At 42.9% G+C, this 22,456-nt stretch overlaps 2 protein-coding genes across 4 annotated transcripts; one reads left to right on the top strand and one right to left on the bottom strand.

Annotated features, from left to right (window-relative positions):
* Positions 1–1,494: 1,494 nt before the first annotated feature.
* On the top strand, positions 1,495–14,524 carry LOC128873826 (T-box transcription factor TBX6-like). The gene is made up of 5 exons (XM_054117711.1): positions 1,495–2,988; positions 4,393–4,543; positions 9,727–10,030; positions 12,392–12,538; positions 12,688–14,524. The coding sequence occupies exons 1-5, from the start codon at positions 2,889–2,891 to the stop codon at positions 13,183–13,185; spliced, it is 1,200 nt and encodes a 399-aa protein (XP_053973686.1). The 5' UTR covers positions 1,495–2,888; the 3' UTR covers positions 13,186–14,524.
* Positions 9,834–20,356, bottom strand: LOC128873824 (phospholipase A1 member A). 3 transcript variants are annotated; one of them, XR_008456501.1, is made up of 3 exons: positions 19,983–20,356; positions 17,380–18,191; positions 9,834–9,905 (listed from the first exon to the last, which is right to left on the bottom strand). XR_008456501.1 is itself a non-coding variant. In XM_054117710.1 (2 exons), the coding sequence occupies exons 1-2, from the start codon at positions 20,287–20,289 to the stop codon at positions 17,440–17,442; spliced, it is 1,059 nt and encodes a 352-aa protein (XP_053973685.1). In that variant the 5' UTR covers positions 20,290–20,356; the 3' UTR covers positions 16,818–17,439. The 3 variants fall into 3 exon arrangements, 1 of the variants encoding a protein (XP_053973685.1); XR_008456502.1 differs by lacking the exon at positions 9,834–9,905 and adding an exon at positions 16,818–17,163; XM_054117710.1 differs by lacking the exon at positions 9,834–9,905 and having other exon boundaries at positions 16,818–18,191.
* Positions 20,357–22,456: the final 2,100 nt, after the last annotated feature.

Genomic DNA, 22,456 nt, shown 5'->3' with positions numbered 1-22,456 from the left:
CCCCATAAGCGTACCTCTTTCCTTCGTCGAAAGCTTCCAGCTTAAGCTGTCGCCGGATTACGCGCGTTTCCATGGCTTTGCGTAAAAATCGTCGTCCTGGAAAACACAACGACGACTTCTATCGATAAGATTGTTGAAATTTGAAATTTGCTCGCGATGTATCATCCATAAATAAATGGACGGAATGAGATTTCAAGCATGGGTCGCGTCGTTACAAAATTTGGAAAATGTGGAAAATGATCGAAACATCGACCGTGTAACATATAAACCAGGACGAAGGTTCCAAATAAAGAAAGCCAGAGAACACTTTCGTAAAGGGATACAGCTGTTTTCGAAAAGGGACAGAATCTCAATCTGATAGAATCTACAGTTTACCTACCGCCGATGTGTTTTCTCGCAATCCAACCAGCCCACGCAAGTTTTTTCGTTTCCGTTCCTTCGGGAAGATAAACGCAAAATTTACTTAACTTTTTTTTCTCGAACAGTCCTCCGCGATTAAGTAAAATTACAATGTCATTCTGATAAAATATGAAAGTCGACGAATGGCAATTATTCTGTTGTGACTTTCCATTAAAATTTAGAAACGGTTATATACTAAAGATGAAAGCTAATTTCATTATCACGTTATTGTATTGCTATTGTTCGTCGAAATTAATGCGGTCTCAAGCGATGCTCAGCGTTCGAGGAATTAAGTGGACGATGGTATTAGCAATATTATCGCCAAAAATACAACGATCCCTTTCGAATAATAAAGGCTCACGCCTGCTGACGGATCGGTTTCAGGTTCGGTCAGTGGGAGGTCTCAAAGAGTTTTTCATCCTTTGACATCCGACCATTTACCCTCGACGATTAGACAGGCTGTTAAGGCCATTCTTCGTTTTCCTTTTAATCCTAAGTACCCAATTAGGTGTCAGGCGTTATTGCCCTAACGTAGAAGAGTTACGAGAGGTTTGCAAATTAAAGCGTGGAATGCACTTTCACATTTTTATTGGTATCAAAAAAGCTACTAAAACTACGCGAAGATTCATTAAAACCTTCTAGGTATCGTTCGGTAAAACTCACCGAGGTATCGATACGTGACACGAAACACGTACTTTGAATTAACCCTTTACGCTTGAACTTTGTCTCAGCTAAAGCGTAATGGTGCAATTCGGAGCATGCAATTCTTTTCCTTTTCCTGGAGCGAAGCAATTACGTCAGTAACAGGTCCGGTTCTTTGTTTGTCCTTCCTCGAGCCAAAAACTTGGTAGCGTCAGTGTGTGACCCTGTGATTTATTAATTCTTGTATGTATATTTCTATACTTAATCAATGCTCGTGAGGGCTCCTTCGACTGCAAAGGGTTAATACATTATCCGTACCTCCGTGTAGAGATATCTAAACGAATCGATATCGTGCAAATGTGTATTGCTGTGAGACGAACAGTGACGAACAGTATCAGGCTAGGATCGGTAGATCTAGCGGTTGGGTCGTTTAAAAAAGTTGAGCCGGTGATGCTGAGGAGCGGTTACGATGACACGATCGAGAGGGGCATTACAATGGCCGCCATAAAGTAGTAGAATACAGGTAGCCCGAGCTGTCAGGTAAAGCGCGCGCGCTTTTGTTGTGGGTATCGCTTACAGTTAATCCGCAATCCGGAACCCACTACAATGGTGCGATGACCGGCGTCGTAGGCGGCGTGGGGACGCTTTCTACGTTTCGAAAAAGAAGAAGAGGAAGGCGAAGAAGCGACGACAGGGAGCGGTGGTTGTACGAGAAAAGGGAATATAAGGGAGCGAGAAAAGCGTAGATTTGTATCTACGCGGCGCTCCGTTCAAGCTCCATTCCGCTCCGGTCCGTCGTTCCTCTTTGACCGCCGACGCGCCGCGTACGGTTTCTTGATTTTATCTTCTCGCCTCGTCTCGTCTCGACTCGAGAACAAACTATTAACGGCCGTCTGCCCTGCCGGATTCCGTAATTTATGGTGACGATTCACCACTCTTGTACCTAACGCTACGCGCTTCGTTTCTTAATGCGATCGTGTGGCCGAGACATGCGTCAAATACGCCGACGAATGAATCCGAGCCGGCCGCGATTAGCGTAGGATCCCGTCACGCGATTACGTCTTCGCGGCCATACGTTCGACCAACGTTCTCAAAAGGGAGCCTTTAATGTTAACACGTTTACTTGCCTGACTGATGCTCTTGACAACTTGCTTTTTTTTTGTATACTGGTTTAATAGGGCCACAGGGAAAACCTTCAGGCTGAAAGAACGATGACGATCAAGGCTAAATGGTGATACGAACGCACCTCATGATACCTTAATTTATCTCAATACTACGTACGTTTACCTGGATGTAAGAAATTCTTTCGGAGAAGGTATACATATAACAACCATCTCCCCGAAGAAAGCCTACAAAACTATTCCATTATTGCAAAAAAAAAAAAAAAAAAAACTTAGACTTGCGCTCTCCAACTTCGTCAATTTAATCATTTTTTAATTACACCCCCTATTTCCTAGCGACGCGTACTGCCCTCCATTAAGATCTGTTGCTTTTCTCATCTTTGCCCCCCTTGATCGCTATCGTGCATGTCCTGAGGTGCATTTCGTGGCAACTCTCGTCGGTCACGTTGAAATTGCATCGACCAATCGGGTGTACGGGGGCGCGGCGGTACCGCGAACGGGGAGAAAGCGGCAGCCAATAGCGGAAGCGGAGCCCGAGTGCAGCGATGGATCGTTGCACCGACGACTGGTTCCGCAACTCCGTAAACGCATCCTCAGTCGTCACCGGGCTGTAACGCGGAAGACATCGGGCGTCGCGACGTTTTCTTCAAATTTTTTCGCGCGTAAGTTCGAGCGCGAGTGAGATCGCGCGGCGAAGTGACAAAATCGATATCGACACGGTGAGAGATGAATTCGATCATGGCGTTGCCCATGGAACTGCAGCTTCAATTGCAGCAGCAGATGCTCTTTCGTCAGCAGTTGATCACTCTTCGCAGACACAGGCCAGGTTGGTGCTCTATGTTTGTTTATTTTAATTTTCAGCTACTCGACGCTTCGTTCGCAATGGTCACTTTAGAATAGGGCTTTCGACGTGGGACGGTGTCGAAGTTAACGTCGGGATTAATTAGAGGGTTGATTCTCCGAGGATAGTTTTCTGTGGTAGTTTTCACGATCTGCGAGATTTTTTTAGTTTTAATACTTTTGATCCAAGTGTCTCAGTTTTTTAGTGTCCTGTCTTCTTTCAACAGTTGAATCTTTTTTAGACAGAATTTTTCGTAAAGTATTAACAAGATCACGTATTCTTTTCGTTTTTTATCCTTGCATTGGTTTATCTTGTGGAAAACTTTTGAGGAAACATACATTTTGAAACAAATTTTTGAACAAATATTCTTGTAAGCATAATCGCTAATGAAATCAAACAGAGGGTACGTCGAACTATTAAAGGGTTGTTGATGCAAATTTAATCGTACATCGCGGAGTTCCGCGCATCGCGAACGCGTCCCATTTTCCGTTTTTCCCACGAGAGCAGGTTTGCCAAGGGTAGAAGAGGGTGCACGTAAGACGCGACAAGTTCCCGCGGAGGCGACGTAGATCCGCGCGAGCTCCTCTCGATCGAGATGAAAGGTGCCGACATTCGGTCGAGCGGACAATCGTTATCTGCCCTATACAATGGCTCGGTACCGTCGTCCTCTCGGCAGGAAGAGAAAGAAGACGAGCCGATGGCCGCAATTATCCTAGCCAGGACATAATGCCCCGACCGCAGAACCGCGAGACAAGTGCACGGCGAATCGCTCATGCGGGCAAGCGACGACGGTCTATAGATCCACTTGCAAAAGGTGTTCCTCCTGGCATTCGTGTTACCTCATCCGCGCAATTTCTTGTCCCTCCCTCGGTATGTCCATCCAACGTCTAAGGGTCCGGGCTCTAGGTAGACACAGCGGAAAGGATAACGACGGGGATGAGACGGAGTTGTCTTCCGCCAACCGCTTTTTCTTTCGTTCAAGTATCTTTGTTTTCGATACGATTCTGTGGTCTCCTTTTGAAAGTGGTACATACTACTTGTTCCGTGGGCTTTAGTTACGGGAAACCGGAGTCTGGTAGGTAACGCGTCGATTGTCACGGGAGTCATCGATGACTAGCGCTTAGAACTTGTGTTTCTTATAAGTCTTCTATTATTTTTCATTTTTTGAAATAGAGAACGATCGATCTCGGAACTGTATCAGTAGGATTAATCTTTTATAAATATTCGAAAGGATTTGATTCGTCGATAGTTACTCGGTGCAAAATAACAATCGTATAATATCGTATTCTTTCCAAGGATTTTACTCGAAGCCTTTTCGATAATAAACTATTTTTCTTGGACTTCTATTAATTTAATCATACTCACACGTCTTGTTGTTATCATTTTCAGAAGATATACCGAATCCGAATAGATGGAGAATACCCACCCTTGGCAGGGGACCTCCCCTACCTCCCGAGGTGAAGGTCGAGTTGCAGAATCGGGAGCTCTGGCAGCAATTTCACGCCGAAACGACGGAAATGATAATCACAAAATCGGGCCGGTGAGTGCATAAAGTTTGATTCTCTAAAAATGATATTCGTTGATGCACAATGTATTTTGCTTAAGCGTCGATGACGTTCCGGGCGCCGACTGTGAGTTACGAGGCAATTGTCTTTTTGACGATCCGTCGCCGAAATTTTTTTCACCTTAAATTCCACTGTGGTGGTTGCATAGTCCGACAGGCGCCATACGACCACACCCTCTGTCGCTGTCTAAAACCCTTAGCGTCTCCACCTGAAAAAATGCGACCTGCCTCTGAATTGCCTCTAAGGTTTCAATGGCGTACACCGACCGGGAAATATTCATCGCCAAAATTACGATATTTTACGATCAACGAGTTGCACGTATATCCTATGTCACTCCGCTTTCTATTTTATTCGTTAACACTGTCGTTTGGATTTCGTTCAATCGTTCCAAGAAAAAATGATTTGTTGGTTATTTATAAGTAATACCTAATACCTTATAAAATACAATAGAGAGGTGCAGAATTCTTTTTTTCAATTTGATCGATAACGTTAATACTACACTAGTGGCCATCAAGAAATACAGTGGGGGTTGAACGTCTCCGGCATTAAAGTCTCCAAACTAAGTCTCTAAAACTTTTCCAACACGTTGACCGCCACGTCGCCAAAGTAAAACGTTAAATAAAATAAATCCGTAAAGTTTTCAAGTCTTCGTCGAGGTTGAAAAATCAACTACCACCGGAAATGTTAGATTCTGCAAATTCCAGCTCTCTGGAAGCGAAATTTCAACCTACGTGCTAAATCGATGATCGGTCATCGATGAGTCAGACCCTACGAACGGCAAAAGTTTTCGTATTACATACCTAAGCGTCAGCCTGGCCAGGCAAATGGACGCCTTTAACGAAGAAGGACGGCTTCGAGCGACGACAAGGCGATTAGTTTCACGGAAGGTGGTCGAGGGAGGTCGTAAAAGTAAGGGTGTGACGACGTGTCCGGTTTTATCGGCGTCACCGATCTCCGAATCATTTTACGAAGGTAGATTTGCGGGAAACGTCGTACGACCGGACGGATGCAGGGCGAATCGCGGCTTCCGGTCGCTCTTTACCGGAAACGATCGAGCTACCGGTCACTGCTTTCCGGATACAGAGCTGCCGTACCTATCTGAGATAACGTTACCAGGAATCTCGCGCTGCCTCGCGCTAGATAACGAGCCGATGCCGGCCAGATGGTCGTGTTTCGAACGCGGGAATAAAAGGAGAGGGTGACGCCGACACGACAAAAACGGGCCCTTTGAAACGTTCGATAAGATCTGTTGATTCGAACCATCCTAACCCTTTCGGTCGCCGGCCACTTTCGTGTACTGGAAAATGGTAGATGGTACTAAAGACAAGACGAATGTAATTGTAATGTACGGAGTGGTTTTCAGTAGTTTATAAAGAAAATTTAATCAGAGTAAAAATCTTCAAGTGTATTAGTCTGGGAGTTGACGTATTAAGACAAAATACAGTTAGTTACAGTTAATTTTCAATTTCTGCAGAAGCACCATTTCCGCAATTACCGACTAAAATTCACGTCGACGTTGGTTGGGAAAGATCGAGTCTTCTTTATTGAAACACGTTTAGCTAGGCAGAAGAAGGGTACCGCGAGAAATAGTTTCCAAGAGACAGTGGATGGGCACTGGTAAAAACTCGTGGGCGGTCCACGCTTTACAATAGCACGGAAGGTGTTTGTCCATCCGTGTATCCGTGCGTTCCGGGGGCCAGAGACGTTTCTTCCCTTCCGAGAGCACCACGTGTCAACCACGTGCACCCCGTTTCTGGGCTTGCGTATACCAATCAGTATGCCGTGACACGATCGTCTCTTGTTCCTCGCTCGAACCGACAAAGTCTCGCCTTTTCGCGCACATTGTTCCCTCTGTCCACCTTCCCTTCCCGTTTACCCCCTGCGTTCGCGCCCTTGGCGTCCTTGCATCACCGTCGATGAATAGGCTGAGAAAACGTGCGCTCCATAAGCGCAATTCCGAGTCCGAAAACCTTCCTCGGACGCGTCAATTTTCTCTTTCACAGCGGCCAGCTCTTAAGCAGAGATAATTAATTTCACGTTTCGCCGTGATTCTTCCGTTAGCGATCTCCCTCTCTCACGGGTTCGCGGGTTTATGGTTGCGTCGTTTAGACAGAATTCTCTAAAGAGGTCTAGGAAAGTTTACGAAGATCTTTTTACGTTTCGAAGCTTAAAAGGCTCGGAGATTCTTTCGAATTGTAAAATATGTTTCTCGGCGTTCCTTATCGATCCCTAAACAGTTATAGATTGCACATGTATTTTATTGAGGATTCTTCAAGATAGAGGCAAAAGTTTTCTTTTCTTATCGAGGACAGATTTCGCCTGGATAGGAATAACAATGTTAAATGAAACTAACAAAAACGAGCTTGAAACAATTACAATTATATTAATCGAGAGCGTATTTATAATTCAACTCCGGCTACGCAGATCCGAGACCTTTTACACGGTTGGGTCGAGCCACGTGACTTTCGGATTCACCTAATCTGCGAGATGAAAGAGAAGCGGGGCGCGTGCTGCCGATGCACGCGTTGTATCGCGTTATTACAACATTATCTGGTTATTCGATAATCTCGAGAGGCTTTTTAAAAGGACCAGACGCTCGGGATCATCGGCGCACGGGCCTTCCGACAGCCGTCGCGACGGCGTAATCCTCCACTTACAAGGGCGCCACTTTTAGTGGATCCGACAACGAGGGTATGGCTGTTGTTGATCCTCCTTATCATTCTCAAACCAATCTCCTGAGAATTTTTTCACTCGACTTGGAACAAATCACGAATGGCAATGGTTACGAATTTGGTTCTTCCGGGTCGCTTGGAAGTTAGGTCGACGCTGATTCGAACAAGGTGAAAAGAAGGTAAAAGGGAGGATCTACGCTTTTTCGTTCTTAAGAGTTTGATCTCGGAGAATGTTTGAAACTCTTCTGAAACTTGAATTTCATCAGATTTAAATTGGATGTGTTTGTATAATAGTACCGATAGAATAATACTAGTTGTAAATAACGATGAATGGGAACATAGAGAGGTGTGCATAGAAAAGATAGCAACTGCTATACTGACTAATGCACTTCAAATGCGATAAAGAAACGAAATACGTAATTCAATTCCTAAGAATTATATTAACTTCCGTTCGGCAAGATTCTTTTGCAATTTCTTACCAATCATAATCCACGCAAGAAATAGGACTAATTCGACAAAATGGCGATGGTAGCGCTATTACGTCCTAACACCACGCCGAATGGAACGTTTTGTCCAAGTTGAACCTTGGTCTAATATTCAAAGACGATTAAGGGATTAAGATTCTTTACGAATTAGGCGATACCGACAAGAGCTTTAGACATTCTAAAATCATAGACACCGAGGAGTCGTTTGGATTTCCCGTTGTTAATCGCGAATGGAATTTCCGAGACGATTACGATTTCATTCGGTGATTACAGGAATGATCGTGCATGCGTCACCTTATGCAAGCACCAAGTTCACAGGCACAGGTTGGACTTTCCGCTGCTAATTGCGTCCATTGCACGAGATGCGTATCTTCTTAACTTTGAAATACTTATAAGTCAGGTAGCACTGCAATCGAAGGTTCGAACGAACCCTTTCCAGGCTTAACGCTAATTACCTTTTCTTCGAGCAACATTACGCGAATAGCGCAGTGCGTACAACGTTCGGCAAGTGCAAAAGCAGAGAAGAAAGACGTCTGGGTATTGGAAGGCATCGCGATTCGATCGAATAAATCATTGATTTATTGTTTATAACGTTGACGTATTGGTCAGATAGATTTCATAGGTTTATTTAAAAATATTCATATTTCTGTTTACAATACTATACCAGTACTTTGGATGAAACACATTCTAGTTTCCTTTATTCATTTTTATTTATTTATTTATTTATTTACGAGTCCATCATACCGAAAGCATAACAAACTGCACATGTATTTCTACGTTTCCTTTAGTTTCCACGGTTTCGCCCAATCGACTCCCACGTTAAAGAAAAAAACGAGGGGGAAGAAAGCCGCGGCGGAAAATCCGCAATTAGGTATGCAAACGTCCCGAGCAACCGCAGATTGACTTTCGGAGGTTTACTTACGGGATTATCCGCGAGTTTGAAATGTTTACACGAGGACGGGGGGAGAAGTCGCTGTCGGGATCGGGAGATAGCGGGGCCCTGTGATGCTCTCAAAGAGTCGCCGGAAGTAACAGGAGTTCGAGACGTTCCTTCGGCGACGCCCACTCGTCGCCGGGACGTTAATGACTGGGAATTTTCTGTCCCTTCGTTCTTGTTCGGTTTGCTTATACTACCTGTGGAGAGTGTGCTCTCAGGTTGTCCTGGATGACGGCGAAAGATTCGAGCGTTGCACCGACGCACTCGCGATCTGGCGTCGAATCGCTTTTGGCGCGCTTAATGACGAGCGACTTTGGTCGTTTGCAGTTCAATTAGGTAGAAAGGCAGAAGAAAGTAAATTTAGTATCGTACTGTTTGACGTTTGGTAGACAGAGGCTCGAATAAAAATTCGTGGTATATATAGGTATGGTAAATAAAAAGGGCGTAGGAAATGTAGTTCGGTTCGTTTGACATTTTATTAACTTATTTAGTTTTCGTGCATAAATTATAGGAATTTTATGAGAAAACTTACTCAAACACCTACTAGAAAATCTGTCTGCTTGTCAGACTGCACTTCAACGCGCACGCAGTCGAATTGTGCGTGCCATTGGTATATAAACCGAACTGTTCCGCGAACTCTGACATCATGAAGTGATGAATGATTACATGAGAAGGCGACGAGTTAACAGGCTCGCATATGACACCTTTGGGCGATAACGTTTTGCTTATAAACATTAGAATTGAATTAAGATATACCGATACAAATATAGTTGCTGAGAGAGTGCTCTCAGATGGATGCAGATTATTTACATCGCTGGGACGACAGTGCAATTTATAGTAAATAAGGAAGGTTTTTCTCAAAGTTTTAACATCATTCAGAATTAATTGTGACGAATGGCTGTTCGCATTTGTAATTACACATTAGGTAACGTTACACGTTACAGAATTATAATTTGGTTATAACAAGTTAGAAGCCTAATTTGGACCAAATGACTTGTCTGGACCTTTCTGACAGGAACAGGTAGAAGCACACGATAAATATAAGTGTTTCTATTTGATTACAGACGAATGTATCCGTCGATGCAGCTGACTATTAGTGGACTAGAGCGTCGCGCTAGTTACTGCGTCCTCCTCGAAATGGAACCTGCGTCCGATCGTCGACACAAGTACGTCGGTGGCGGCGTCGAGGATGGTCCTGGCCATGCAAGAGGATGGACTTCGCCTGGCCCAGCCGAGCCACAACCTAGAATCGATAGAAGAATTTACTTGCATCCCGACAGCCCTGCGTCTGGTTCGCACTGGATGCAGCATCCCATCAACTTCAACAAGTTGAAGATGACCAATAACACTGCCGATCCAAAAACTAACGTGAGTAGTCTTCGTTCGTTATTATTTATCGACTTTGTTAATTGTTCGTTAGTTTCAACATCCTTAACAAAATTTGTTGCTCGTATGTTGTTCGACAGTCTTAACGATCAAGCGGTATTCGACTTTGAACATTTTGCGTCCTCTTCGACTCTCGGCTGAAATAAAAATAGCGAAATTAGAAAAGCGTTATATTTTCGCTGTAGACGTTATCATTGACGTTTCGATGATATTTTATTTGGAGAACTTCAAGACGAATAGAAATTTCTGCCAACAATCTGGAATAATAGAACTTAGTGTCTTCGAGGGAAAATAATTAAATTCTTATTCGCCTGCGAAGTCAAAAACGCGTCCGAGGGAAGGCTTGAGAGCGTGCAGAGAAATACGGAAATGGAAGCTAGCGATTCGCTAAGAGCGGTAGCGGCGTTTCATTTATCTAGATGTCCCGTGTTTGGACAGGCCAGCTTGTCCTTAAATACCTTTACTCTCTCTCTCTTTCCTTGCGCGTCTCTGGTTTCGACTTACTTACCGGTTCTTCCTCGCTCGAGCCGTATGCGGGAGGTCGCCACACACGGATCCGTCCTCTCGACTACTCGTTTCACTTCCGATTGGAACCTACTCGAAAAAAACGCCTCTCATTTCCAAACGATACCTCACTTCGCGTCAATTAGCTCCGACTTTCTTCTCACGAGGATTCCATGGAACCTCGGCAAGATGTCACGTGACTAGAAGTGACTAAAACGCAATCAGCTAAGAATCTCATAACAATAATAAAAAAGTCACGATTTCGTAACAACGCTAAACTTAAAATATCCCTCTCTTTCCTTTGACGCTTAAAACTTTCAGAATTAATTTGTTTAGTTCTTCAGTGAAAAGCACTGTCGCCCATAAGTGGGCGACAACATGCTAATACATTCGTGGAAAGAATACCGAATCGGAACCATTGAACCCTATCCGTACGAAATTAAAAATTCCGGAAAAAATTTCTTCTCCGAGGAGAAAATCTGGAACATCACCTAATTTTTAGGGTTTTGAAAAGTATACAGGACGGACCCCCTAATGGGTTCGGGGCAGCGCGTTAAATGGCCAAGGTGACCAAAACTCGGCGTTCACCGTGCACGGGAGCCGGGATTAAAATCTGGAAAAGGGAAAAGGTCGAGGCCGAGCGTACATAGTGTTCTCTGTACCTTTAGGAGACTTAAGCTACTCAAAACGGTGCCGGGTACGTCGGTTTCGGGCGTTGTCCGTGAAGAACGGAGATTAACACGCTCCACGACACCCTGTAATCGATATACCTCCCTTTCTCTCGGCGAGTGGGTTTGTTTACGCCTCGACAGGACGAGAGTCCTGGCAGCTGGCTTCGACGGCGCCCCTTGCCAGTTCTTTCAATTTTCACGAATATTCCGGAAATTACTTCTGCGGATCTGCGTCGCCTCGGGCGCGCCAAAGAACGCGCGAGGACACTTCCAGGGAAGCAGGCGGTTATTAAGACGAAGGAATTTTCGGGGAGATTTCTCATTTACCTGAAAGGCTAGTTAGTCTTGAGAGTATTTAATGTGTGTGTGATTTATTTCAAATATCGTAACAGAAGTAATCATTGCGCGGTTATCGAAGTTTTTGACGCGGCTCTCGAAATCCTTGGAACATATTTTTTGAAAATAGGCGCCATCATTTTATCATAGATGAATCTACTATTTTTATTTGGCAGCTTGAGTACTCCAAAAATTTCACTGTTTAAAATTGAAATACTTCATCGTCAGACGAATATAACAGATGAGTATGATTATGGACGACTGCTCCAAAATAAATGGGCAACCGATCGCTCACCGAAAATTCTTCGTTTCACGTGCACTAACGCGATTAACGTTCGAGTAATCGAAGCTCCAGTCTTGCAGTACGCGCAAGATTTCGAATAGGCAGAGACGCGTGATTCCGGGAAGGTTGAAGGGCCAGTCTGGCTTTCGAGAATCGCGTCTGTCCCCGTCGTCGGCATCCTTAGCGAGGCGCCAACTTATCTTGACGAAGCGGCGTCCCTTGATCCGATTCTTCAAACTAATTACGAATTTAATAAAATTCTCCCTCCCGTCTGTCAGCCAGCGTGAAGAAGGGAATCTCTTCTGCGCGGCTGGTAAAAAACGATGTCCCTAAATAGACACGTTATGCTTGCTTGGATTAATATTACATTTAGGCAAATTAATTATCTACAGTCTTGGTTATTATACATATGCATTGTTCACTCTCCTTTGGTCTTCGTCCGATTTCACTTTTACAAGTGCGACAGTTAAAATTACGATAAGAGATGGGAGTGTGTATTTTTTCTTTCGAGTTTGGATGATAAAGACATCTGTGCGTTATTTTTTGCAGGTGGTTCTATTGTCCATGCACAAATACAACCCACGAATTTGGATCATTCGTTGCGACGATGCGACCAGACTGAACGATCTATACTCTCATCCAGCTTCGTCGTTCAGATTCAACGAAACGGAGTTCATTGCTGTGACTGCTTATCAGGTAAATCCTGAAGTACTGAACCGGAGATTAAAATAAATTATTAATTAGATAAATAGTACATATTGCAAAAGAAAGGACTTCTGCGAATAAAGATTTCTACTTAAGAAATAAAACAATATTGAACACGTCGATGTGCTTTCCCATTTCAGAACAAGAATATCACAGAACTGAAGATCAACAACAACCCCTTTGCGAAGGGGTTCAGAAAAACGGGCCAGAGTCGGTGCAAGAGGAAACTCCACCAAACGGAGGAGGAGAGTCACCTAGAGGACGAAGAGTCTGAGTCGAACAGAGCATCGAATCACCTGGACGTCGTCGCCCAGAGGCCGAGGACCGCGTCCAGCGAAACAGGAAGTCTCGACGACAGCGGTATCAGTAGCTGCGGGGGTGTCAGTCCACCCTTGCCCTCCATTCATAGAAATTCACCGTCGAACGAAGTCGAAACGCAACCACGATTGCACAGGCCGTGGGTGGATTCGTCGCCACAATTTTCGTCTGCCGTATCCTCGAGATTATCGCCTAAGTATGACGATCTTCCAAACCTTCCTGTGAATCACTTCCGCCTGTGGCACCCCTCCCTCGCCATGCAACCTGGTTTGTTCAGGTTACAGTACCAAACGTTGCCACAGTTCTCCAAGTATTTTTAGTAGTGTCGTAAGTATCACCTTCCTTCTCTGTCGTTACAGACAGAATCGAAACGATTTCTTGGCTTGTGCATCTATGAAATTACAGACTTAGTATGGTCTGACTGTTTATATATAAACGGTTATAGGAATTTTATAGCGTTTTGGACATTGGAGGGTTATTTTTAGGTACAGAGAAAATTGCTAAGTGTACAATGATACGACCAACAGATTCCTAGAAGATGACCGATGGAGGTAGAAACTTTCGTTTTTTCTTTCTAAAATATTCAACGAGTAAAGGGATGACTTGTGCGAGGCTATACTAAGTTTGTGATTGAATAGAATAATTGTAAGATTAACCCTGTAAGTAGAAATAGAAAATCGTCCATCGAATGGCTCAAACCACGGACGACGAACCAAAGATTTCCTGTACACGTATAGGCGACCACGAATGATTCATATCTATTTTCGTTGTGCTCTAGTTCTGTAAAAATGTAAAATTAGGTGGGTATTCGCGGGAGAGATTAGTGATTTATGCGTGTTAAAAAAAATATTATCTAAGCATATGAATGGTTGTAATAGTGAGAATCAGATTCACGGTAACTGTTGTAGCGTGCCAAGGCTGTAAAGCGAAATAATTACAAATTTTATATTCGTCAGATATCTCCGAGAAATCTGTTTCTGAAAGAATGCACTTCTGGCAGGTGTATTTATAACGTTTCAGAGAGCTTGTTGAAAAAACGCAGTGCCTTATTCCAGAGTACTAGATGGAATATTTTTAAACTTTTATTTTTTTGTATGCAAGATGAGCGTGTCCTGTATGTATTCTACTATCAACGAAAATGACCAAAGATGTTTCCAATGACTTTTCTACTGTTTGGAAGGTTTCCTCGCTTCTGATGTTCCAACAGATATATTACGATTTTACCTGATTTTGTACATTTACCGAAGAGAATCAGTACACTCGGCTTATTTTGAACAATTAGCAATAAATAAGAGTGAACTACGACGTCTTGAAAAGTGCTGCGAACAAGTGCCTAATATTCGAGATTTATTCCACACGACTGTGTAAATAAGTACAATAATAGTGCCTATATTACTAACGTAATTATTATTGTTATTAGCGATCCGTGGTTCCTTGGCATGGTCCAAACGGCGAAGAGCATGCAGAAGAGTACAGTCTGCCAGTATTATACGCGCTGTATTATCTATATCGTAGTTAAACATTGTGCATTTGTGCATACCGTGTATATGATTGAGAATTTAAAGAAAATATTTTTATGTACACTACCGTTACTTAAGATACATAGTCTAAGGGAATCGACGATTTTTCTACTGTGCGTTATCGTTGTAATAAATTACGTTTCACACGAATTAACGGTAATTCATTTCTTCGGGCAAGGTCGTGTCAGTTCCTATTAATCCTCTACCTGGTTCATTTAGGATCACTTGGTATTTCTATTTGAGAAATAAAATAAAATTCAATAAGACATAAATAGCTATTGGATTTTAGTATGTTATCAAGCAAAGTCATTGACTTGTTTTCACGTAGACGATGAAGACGGCATCGAGTCACCTGGTCCCCAAGGTGAAACAAATAAAATATTTATGAATGCTAAAATAGGTTCTCTTTTTAACGTATTATTAGTATCGTCAGCATTTTCCAGTATACAACATTCTTTGGCGGGAGGAGAGCGTTCCCTGGAGAAAGGCATCGATATTAGGCAAATTTCGAAAACCACGGTTCTCAAGTATCCGCAGAGACACGAGTTCGTCTCGTCGAAGATCGTGTCGCGTCTACGCGTCGCCTTTTCGAGGATCCCGCCGACTTCCAGTATCGATGTCTCCCGAAACACTCAAAATCAGCGGGGCGCCGGTTCGTCGGCTACTCGACGACGTCTGGATACGCGAACGAGCTTCCGTATTACGATAGGCCCTCTCCATACCGTTCCCTTTCAAGTTTTCCAGCGAAATTGCTCATAGCGATGCTTCTCAGCTAGTTTTTGTGGAACTGTCGACTCGTGAGACTATCGAAACTGGTATCGTTATGACAAAAGGAACGGAAGTCGGACCCGAGCTGTTTCGCGATGATTAATCGTCGAACTTGTACAGGAGGCATTACTCTATTTAAAGCTTCGAACTACTTTTTTCTTCGGAGAGCCGTCCGACTCTCGAGAACGTCGAGAGCTTTGATATTTTAATTGTTCAGTAGTAATTGCTTGTAAATAGCGATTGTACCTGAGAGTATCGAGAATTTTCGAAAGCATTACCTGTATATTATGCCTATGTAGCTTAATATACATACCACGGAAAAAAACCAGTTGAGAATGACTTTCGATCATTGATCGAGGATTTAAATATTTATGAGGTAAGAGGTAGGGTAATCTCGGATTAAGAAATGTCTAAAAATTCATTATTTCGGGTGAGATCGATGTTCACGCAGAATCGAAGGAAATTTCATAGTATCTGAAATATTTTAAGACTAATGCAAGTACATCGCTCGTTTGTACACGGTATTACAGACGACTTCAGGAATTCATCTAAAAACGTAAAAAGCGATCAGAGAGATTGCGCTCCATTTTCGCGTCAAATCGTGTCTCATCTATGGATCGAAAAACAGTTGTCCGGTCAATGGACACTGTCACGAATACGTTTATGGTCGGTTCAGTGGAGCGGGTAACGGGATCGATCGGTCGGTACATCACGAACGCGAGATCTTTCCGGACGACACGTACCGTGTCTGAATACGCAATCGCATTCCTGGTTCTGACTGCACGCTTCGCGGTACCGTACGAAGATCCACTTGCCCTGGAACACCTGTGCCCGTCGATTAGTTCAGCAAATCAAACTGAGTAAACACCGTGTCACCAGTGCGATGGTTGCAGTTAGGAAACGTTCGAACGTTTGAAGTAAGTCTCGACACAAAGGATGACAAAACGACGTGTGGCAACAGGAGGCATAATTTGTTTATGTTCTTCCGACCCTTCGGAGAGATGAATCCTATGTAAATGAAGAATATAATATTAGTCGTAAAATGGTATACGAAAGATTTTGGATGTTGGAAATCAGATGTAACAGAAAAAGAAAAGTAACGACCCTCGGGGGCTGTAGCTACGTTCGATTGTAACTACAGTACGGGTTTAGAAATCCTGAGGTACCCGAGCTAGTAGGAATCACATATAGATTGATGTTAAACAATCGTCGAGACTGAATTGTAAAAAGTAAAGGAGTTCAAAAACGAGGAGCTGCTTCTCTTATAGAAGGTAGTACAGTGAGATGGTGGAACAACCGGAATTATGTTATAATTTCAGTTTATGTAAGGCCTAAAGTTCTGGGAAACATCAGTCCAGAATTCACTATATTGCGAGTGAAAAGGTACGAGTACCGAAAGACGTCTCAAGAGTTCATTTCGATAGCGATTGCTACGGCAGTTTCTCTTGTTGAGAAACAGGATTTAAACCTGGCATTCTTGGTATTGGTCAGTTTCTCTTGTCAGGAAAAGAAATACAAATCTATCATTCTCGTGCGTGTATGAATTTCAATGAGAAGTCGTCGAGGTATGCAACGCTGAACTAGAGGGACACTTTAAACATCTACTGGTATAAAATCGAAATTTTATTCCCGTAACTGGAGAACTGTTGCTTTCCAGGCTCATTTCGTTTATTTTAATAGGTATCGTGCGTAGGTACTCGATTTAGGTACACTAATTTAGAGTACTGCCTAATTTAGAGTATAGACGTTATTTTATTAACTTAAGGTTTAGTAGTTATGCTGTCATAAAAACTCATTGTACGAGTGTTAAAAACGGATTTCTCTTACACTACGAGCATTACTCAGATGATGCTTTAGTGTTAATTGGTCACTGATCGTCTCACACTTTGTACACAGGCTTGTAGTCCACCAAGAGTCACGTCGTGCCTCAACTCGGAGCTCACGTACGCTATCGACTTTCCATCAGACGAGAGCTGCTAGAGGTCTAGCAGATGTGACGAAAAAGGTTGTCTTATATTCGAGAAACAGTCGGTCACGCAAAGATAAGAAAAATTCTTAGCTAAATAAATAATTCTGAAAAGCAAATAAGATACAAATTCGAATTCCTTACAGATTGAACAAAATGGTAGAATAAATATAGAACGAGTAAATCCAGAATGGATAGCTAAAGATTACTATACATTGGCTTCATCTACCACTTATCATCCAAATGAAGCATCTGCCCACCTCTGTCCCCGACAAAGCTCTCGTACAAGGGGAAGTCAACAGTCTAGCCTCTCGTCAACATTAGAAAGAAACAGGCTTCCTGTCCGGCAAGCAGCATCTCGGGTCGCCCCGTCCGTTTCCGTACTTGGGACAATAAGGGGGATGCTTGCCCGTGTAGCAGAAGGACCCCCTGGTCCCGATCGGCGTGTGCTGTCCCATGGGCACGTACTCGCCCGCCCTGGGTGCGATCCTTGGCCCGGAAGGGCACCTCCTCGAGCAGGGCTCCGCCATGGACTCGAGACCGCCGTTGTCGATGCTCTGCGCCATGTAGCAAACCACCCAGACGTGGCTGCACAGCTGATCGTTGGGCTTGTCCTCGCAGAACGGCTGCACCTTGCCGCCGTTCACGCAGAAGTCCACGTGGCCCATTCTTCCGCTCTCCCCGTAGTAGCCAGCGTTGGTGTGAATCACCTCGACAAAGTCCGCGTCCCCGCTGTCCAGACGATTCACGTAACCAGGCCGCATGAGAGGCCTGGCCGGGTCCAGGCCGATTATCCGATGCATCCTGAAGAGAAGAAAGTTAGCCATGATGCCGCAGACGTGGGCGCCAAGCGAGTGTCCCACGCAGGTCGTCCTCGAGATCGGCAGGCCCAGGTTTCGCAAGGTGGTCAAGGTGCCTGCCAAGCAACGAGCGACTGGACGAAGGTTAGCCACGGCTGCTGGGTAGCAGGGTGCCGCGCACAGGGCACCCCAGTCGACCAGGAACACGTTGTAGCTGCCGTTTCGGAGGTAGGCGTCGCGCAGCACGGAAATCGGCAGGGTGTCGTCACCGCCTGGAAAACGCGTGGGAATCTCGGTAAATGGCTTCAGGTTTGGCTATGTTCACTTATACACGTATATAGATGATTGCGTTAAATTTATGACCGTTCCAATCAATTCGTTTCGAAGCTACTAAGCTAGTTACGTTCTCGGTGCAATTAGGTGACTCGAGATGAAAAATGTAATTTTTTGGATTAACTTCTAGGTACAATCACAGCAACTGTTGTAGTTTACGTCGTTTATGTAGCTATAGCGGGTTATCGCTGACGTAATTATATGCCATTTTGAAATCTGCAACTGGTTGCCATTGACCCAATTGTAAGCAATTCCATACTTATGGGGAAGCGGATGATTTTATGGTCACGCCAAATACCTGGCAATAAATTCAATTCAAGTTCATGAAAATGATCTCGTGAATTCGTCTGAATCGTTTGCTTGTGCGGTTTGCTCTCGTTTCCAAAGTTAGGTTTCTCGTGTGGAACAATAACATGGCTTAAACAGATATGTGTGTTTAACGAAGCTTTCAAGTTTCTTAAATTTCTAGTCGTAAACACAAAGTCGCAAATATCTTCTTTCGCATCGTCGTGCTAGAATTCTTGGAACAATCAGCCGTAAATTTTTGTAAATTGTATAAATGCTAAAAAGAACGGGCAACTGTTGAAAAACAGTTGCAAAACGCATACTCTCGTCCATAAGTATTAAGTTACTTGATCTTTAAAAAAAGAAAAATGTGAAATGATATATGCGCTAATTTTTTTGGCAAATTAGCGCAAATAACTGTTCAAGTTTATTTACCTGGCCTTGTAAGAGTGATTTAAGAAAATTGTATGGAAGTCGTAAAACAGTATATAAACACCCCGAGGGATCGCGCAGCGTCAACCAGGAGGTGATTGACTGACGTTAATTTAGTATGTATATATGCAGGATAACGACCCAAAGCATCCTGAAAGCCACGGCTAGTGAAAGTAGTCATCGAGATGCGTGGCGACAATTTCGATTTAAATTCTATTCCATTTCTACGGGTGAGATTCTGTTACGATATTAAATATACGTTTCCTTTATTATATAAAATATCAAACGAAGGGTTATTGAGTAAAAGTCCTGTAGTAACTCTGTGACATTTTTCTAAATTCGTTTACGAATCCTAATACCTATGGACTAGAACGTTCAAGTTTTGGGTTACTCTAAACATCGTAATGCGGAAGTAGCCTCTAAAATTGTGAATAAATCCATATAATTGAATTTTGAAGTGACATAACACGTCTGTATTGTTACGAGATTCACGTATTGCATGTAGTGGGGAAATATCAGTTTGAATTTTTGTTTATTTTCGTTTCTGATGAGAGTAGGTTATTGATTTTATGTACACAAACGCGATCTGGAGCGCCGACGATAATTGAATGGCATTGATATCTTTGTAAATTTTTTAATTTGTTGCATCGATTCGAATTTTAACTTGACAAGAAATTCTTCGTAATTATACTACTCTCGTATTGCTGACTATTACGGTACCAATTAAACGCAGAGATACTTAGGTTGTTAATACATTTTTTTAAATACCAATGGCGACACGCACTAGGACGTAAATTGTCAGATTTGAAAAATTTCGTCAGTCCAAAGATTCCTTAGTCGTCAACCGCAATCCATTTATTACTAATATCATTTATCCCTCATTTAAACCTTGAATCAGTAACAAGACCACGAGGGGAAGGTCTATAAATCAAAATTTATCTTAAGGTAGCTTCCCTTCAGCCCTAAGGACACCGTCCGACTCAAACTCCCAGTGATTTACTGTCCAACCGCACCTGCGTATCCGTGTATAAGAAGAACGTTCTCCTTGGTCGGTTCGTAATCCTGTCGCAGCCAATCGGACTCCCTCGAGTCCAGTTCGCGTCTAGGTCGATCCTTGGCATAAAAGTAGACCTTGACATCGGGATCGGGACAGGAATCACGATCGTTTCCTCGCCTCCAGATGCACTTGTCGCGGTCGTACTCCGCCGCGACGCCGCTCTGGATCGCCTCCTGGATCGGGCCAATCGGTTTCTTCGGCAACGCCTGAATCGCAAGGAGAAACGTCGTCAGGAACAACGACATCAGGGTTGAAGGAACCATTTCGCGATACGATACGTTCGTTGGCCGGCGCGATACGACAACTGATCGCGTTCGCGACGATTCTTCGTAGACTGCTTTGTCCTTCGTCGGGCTCCCACTTTTTTCACCTGTCGATGACTGTTAGAGAATTAGGGGATTCGGAAGCTCGAGAGGTGGGGGACGCCTCGCGGATGACCGTCGATAGCGCGCGAATAGCGGCGCGATAAAGAATCGAGTGTCAAGGTCGTCGATCATTTACTCTTACATCGATCGCTTTCGTCGCGATACGATGATGCCAGTCTGTACCATGGAAATATTCCATAGATGAAATGTCGATTTTTCGAGGACATGAATTTTGAATGTTCCTGGACAAAAAAAATTTGTCTGAATTTTTGAAATTAATATTGTGGCGCCAGAAGTCACGTTAATTTGCTTTTTTTAATTGAGATGGAGAAGTCTGTCCCGTTTAATCTTGTTTAGTAGTTTCCTTTAGTTGCTTCCAACAAGAAATCGATCTCTCTACTGCCAACAAATTCACGAACTACTTGATGAACTACTATGATCAAGAACTCGAATTAACATTTTAAACGTTTGCAGATTAAACGTGTTCAAAATCCTGTAACGACTGATAAATATTTTTTTTTCACGATAAAGACCACTCATTTTTCATGTAAATCCGTCGAGACCTTCTGGAAACTTTTAGCCTGTAAAGTGACTTTGTTAACATAACTATAGCTCCTTGTTACTTTCTTTTATTCATTTTATATTGACCAACTCGCCCAAGCATTCGAAGGTTACAGGAGTTGAAGTAACGCGAAACGTTAAAATATTCCAGATATACCGGTTATAAAAAATAAAGACGATTTTGTGGGCCTTGGCGATTATAGTGTTCATCGAGAGGATGACAAATGCTTAATCGACATGCTCGAACGTTCAAGTGAGAGCAGAAGTTTTTCATTGACAACGTCACGCATAAACTGCGTACCTGTTATTTCCACGATAGAGTAAGAGGTCATTGATAACGATACGATAGTAACACCGACTGCTATACTTTTAATACAATGTTACCGAAATGAACTGAGAGTATCGAATATTAGGTCAGTGTCGAAATTAGTTCCCTTAAAGGTAACTGGAATAAGGAAAGAGTGAATTTCACGGGAAAGTTGCGAAAGTGCATCGGAACGCCTCCAGAAACTCGAATGAGTGGAAATTTATCAGTGGTATTCGCTTCGTGCACTCGCATCGGTGATATATATGTGTCGCAATGTTCATATGAAAGAAAGATCGACGAAATTAGTGGAAGAGGTGCTAACATAAGGGTGGACTTTCTTCTTTCGCTGTGAAGTGTCTCGAGCAAATAAGAATTCGAAACGTAAGCATTTCGATTTGTAGATTTAAAAAGAAAGAAAACAGGTTTACTCTCGAATCATTGATACGGAGAAGAATTTTGTCTTTTCCGATTAGAATTCGTTTCGTAATCGATAAAAAATTTGCAAAACCTGCAAATGGACGTAGACGCTGAGACTAGCAGAAAGTGTGATAAATTTACGTGGCTGTCCGATTAAAACAGCCCACGCTTCATAAACGTTTACGTTTCTGTTCTTCAACCTACACTTTTCTAGTTGATTCTTCGTGCCAGAAAGAATTTCGTATTATTCTAACACGAGATCTTTTCATGTCTGTAATTAAGATGAAAGGAAGTTCATCTAACATTTCTTTCCTTATCACGTTTAGTAGGAAAAACCATCGAATAGGCCAGGGACTACCGGTAGACTGCACGCATCAATGAGTATGGTTATGAGTACGTTGTCCTGAAATCATAAGAATTACGTGGAAGAAACGGTAATTAAAAATAAAGATGAATATGATTAAAGAAAAATGATTGCTTCTTTTGAATGAATAAAGAAACAAGGACACTTAAAGATCTTCCTAAGTTTCACGAGAATAATTTACAGAACAGGTAGAGTGATTTATGAACAATTAACGGTGACGTATTAGAGGTGAAAACTTCGATGTAAAATTGATGACTATTTCAATAGTACAAGACACTCCTTCAATTATTCAGAATATAAATTAGGCGATTATATAGAAAGATTCTTCTCAATAATATTTGTGAATATATCACCATTATAAATATTGGATGACTATCCTACGCATAATAAAAATGGATTTACTATTACATAATAAA

Source organism: Hylaeus volcanicus, chromosome 3 (genome assembly GCF_026283585.1).
Source record: "Hylaeus volcanicus isolate JK05 chromosome 3, UHH_iyHylVolc1.0_haploid, whole genome shotgun sequence".
Lineage (NCBI taxonomy): Eukaryota > Metazoa > Arthropoda > Insecta > Hymenoptera > Colletidae > Hylaeus > Hylaeus volcanicus.
The sequence above is the reverse complement of the archived record's forward strand: the minus strand, read 5'-3'. Positions and strand labels throughout refer to the sequence as shown.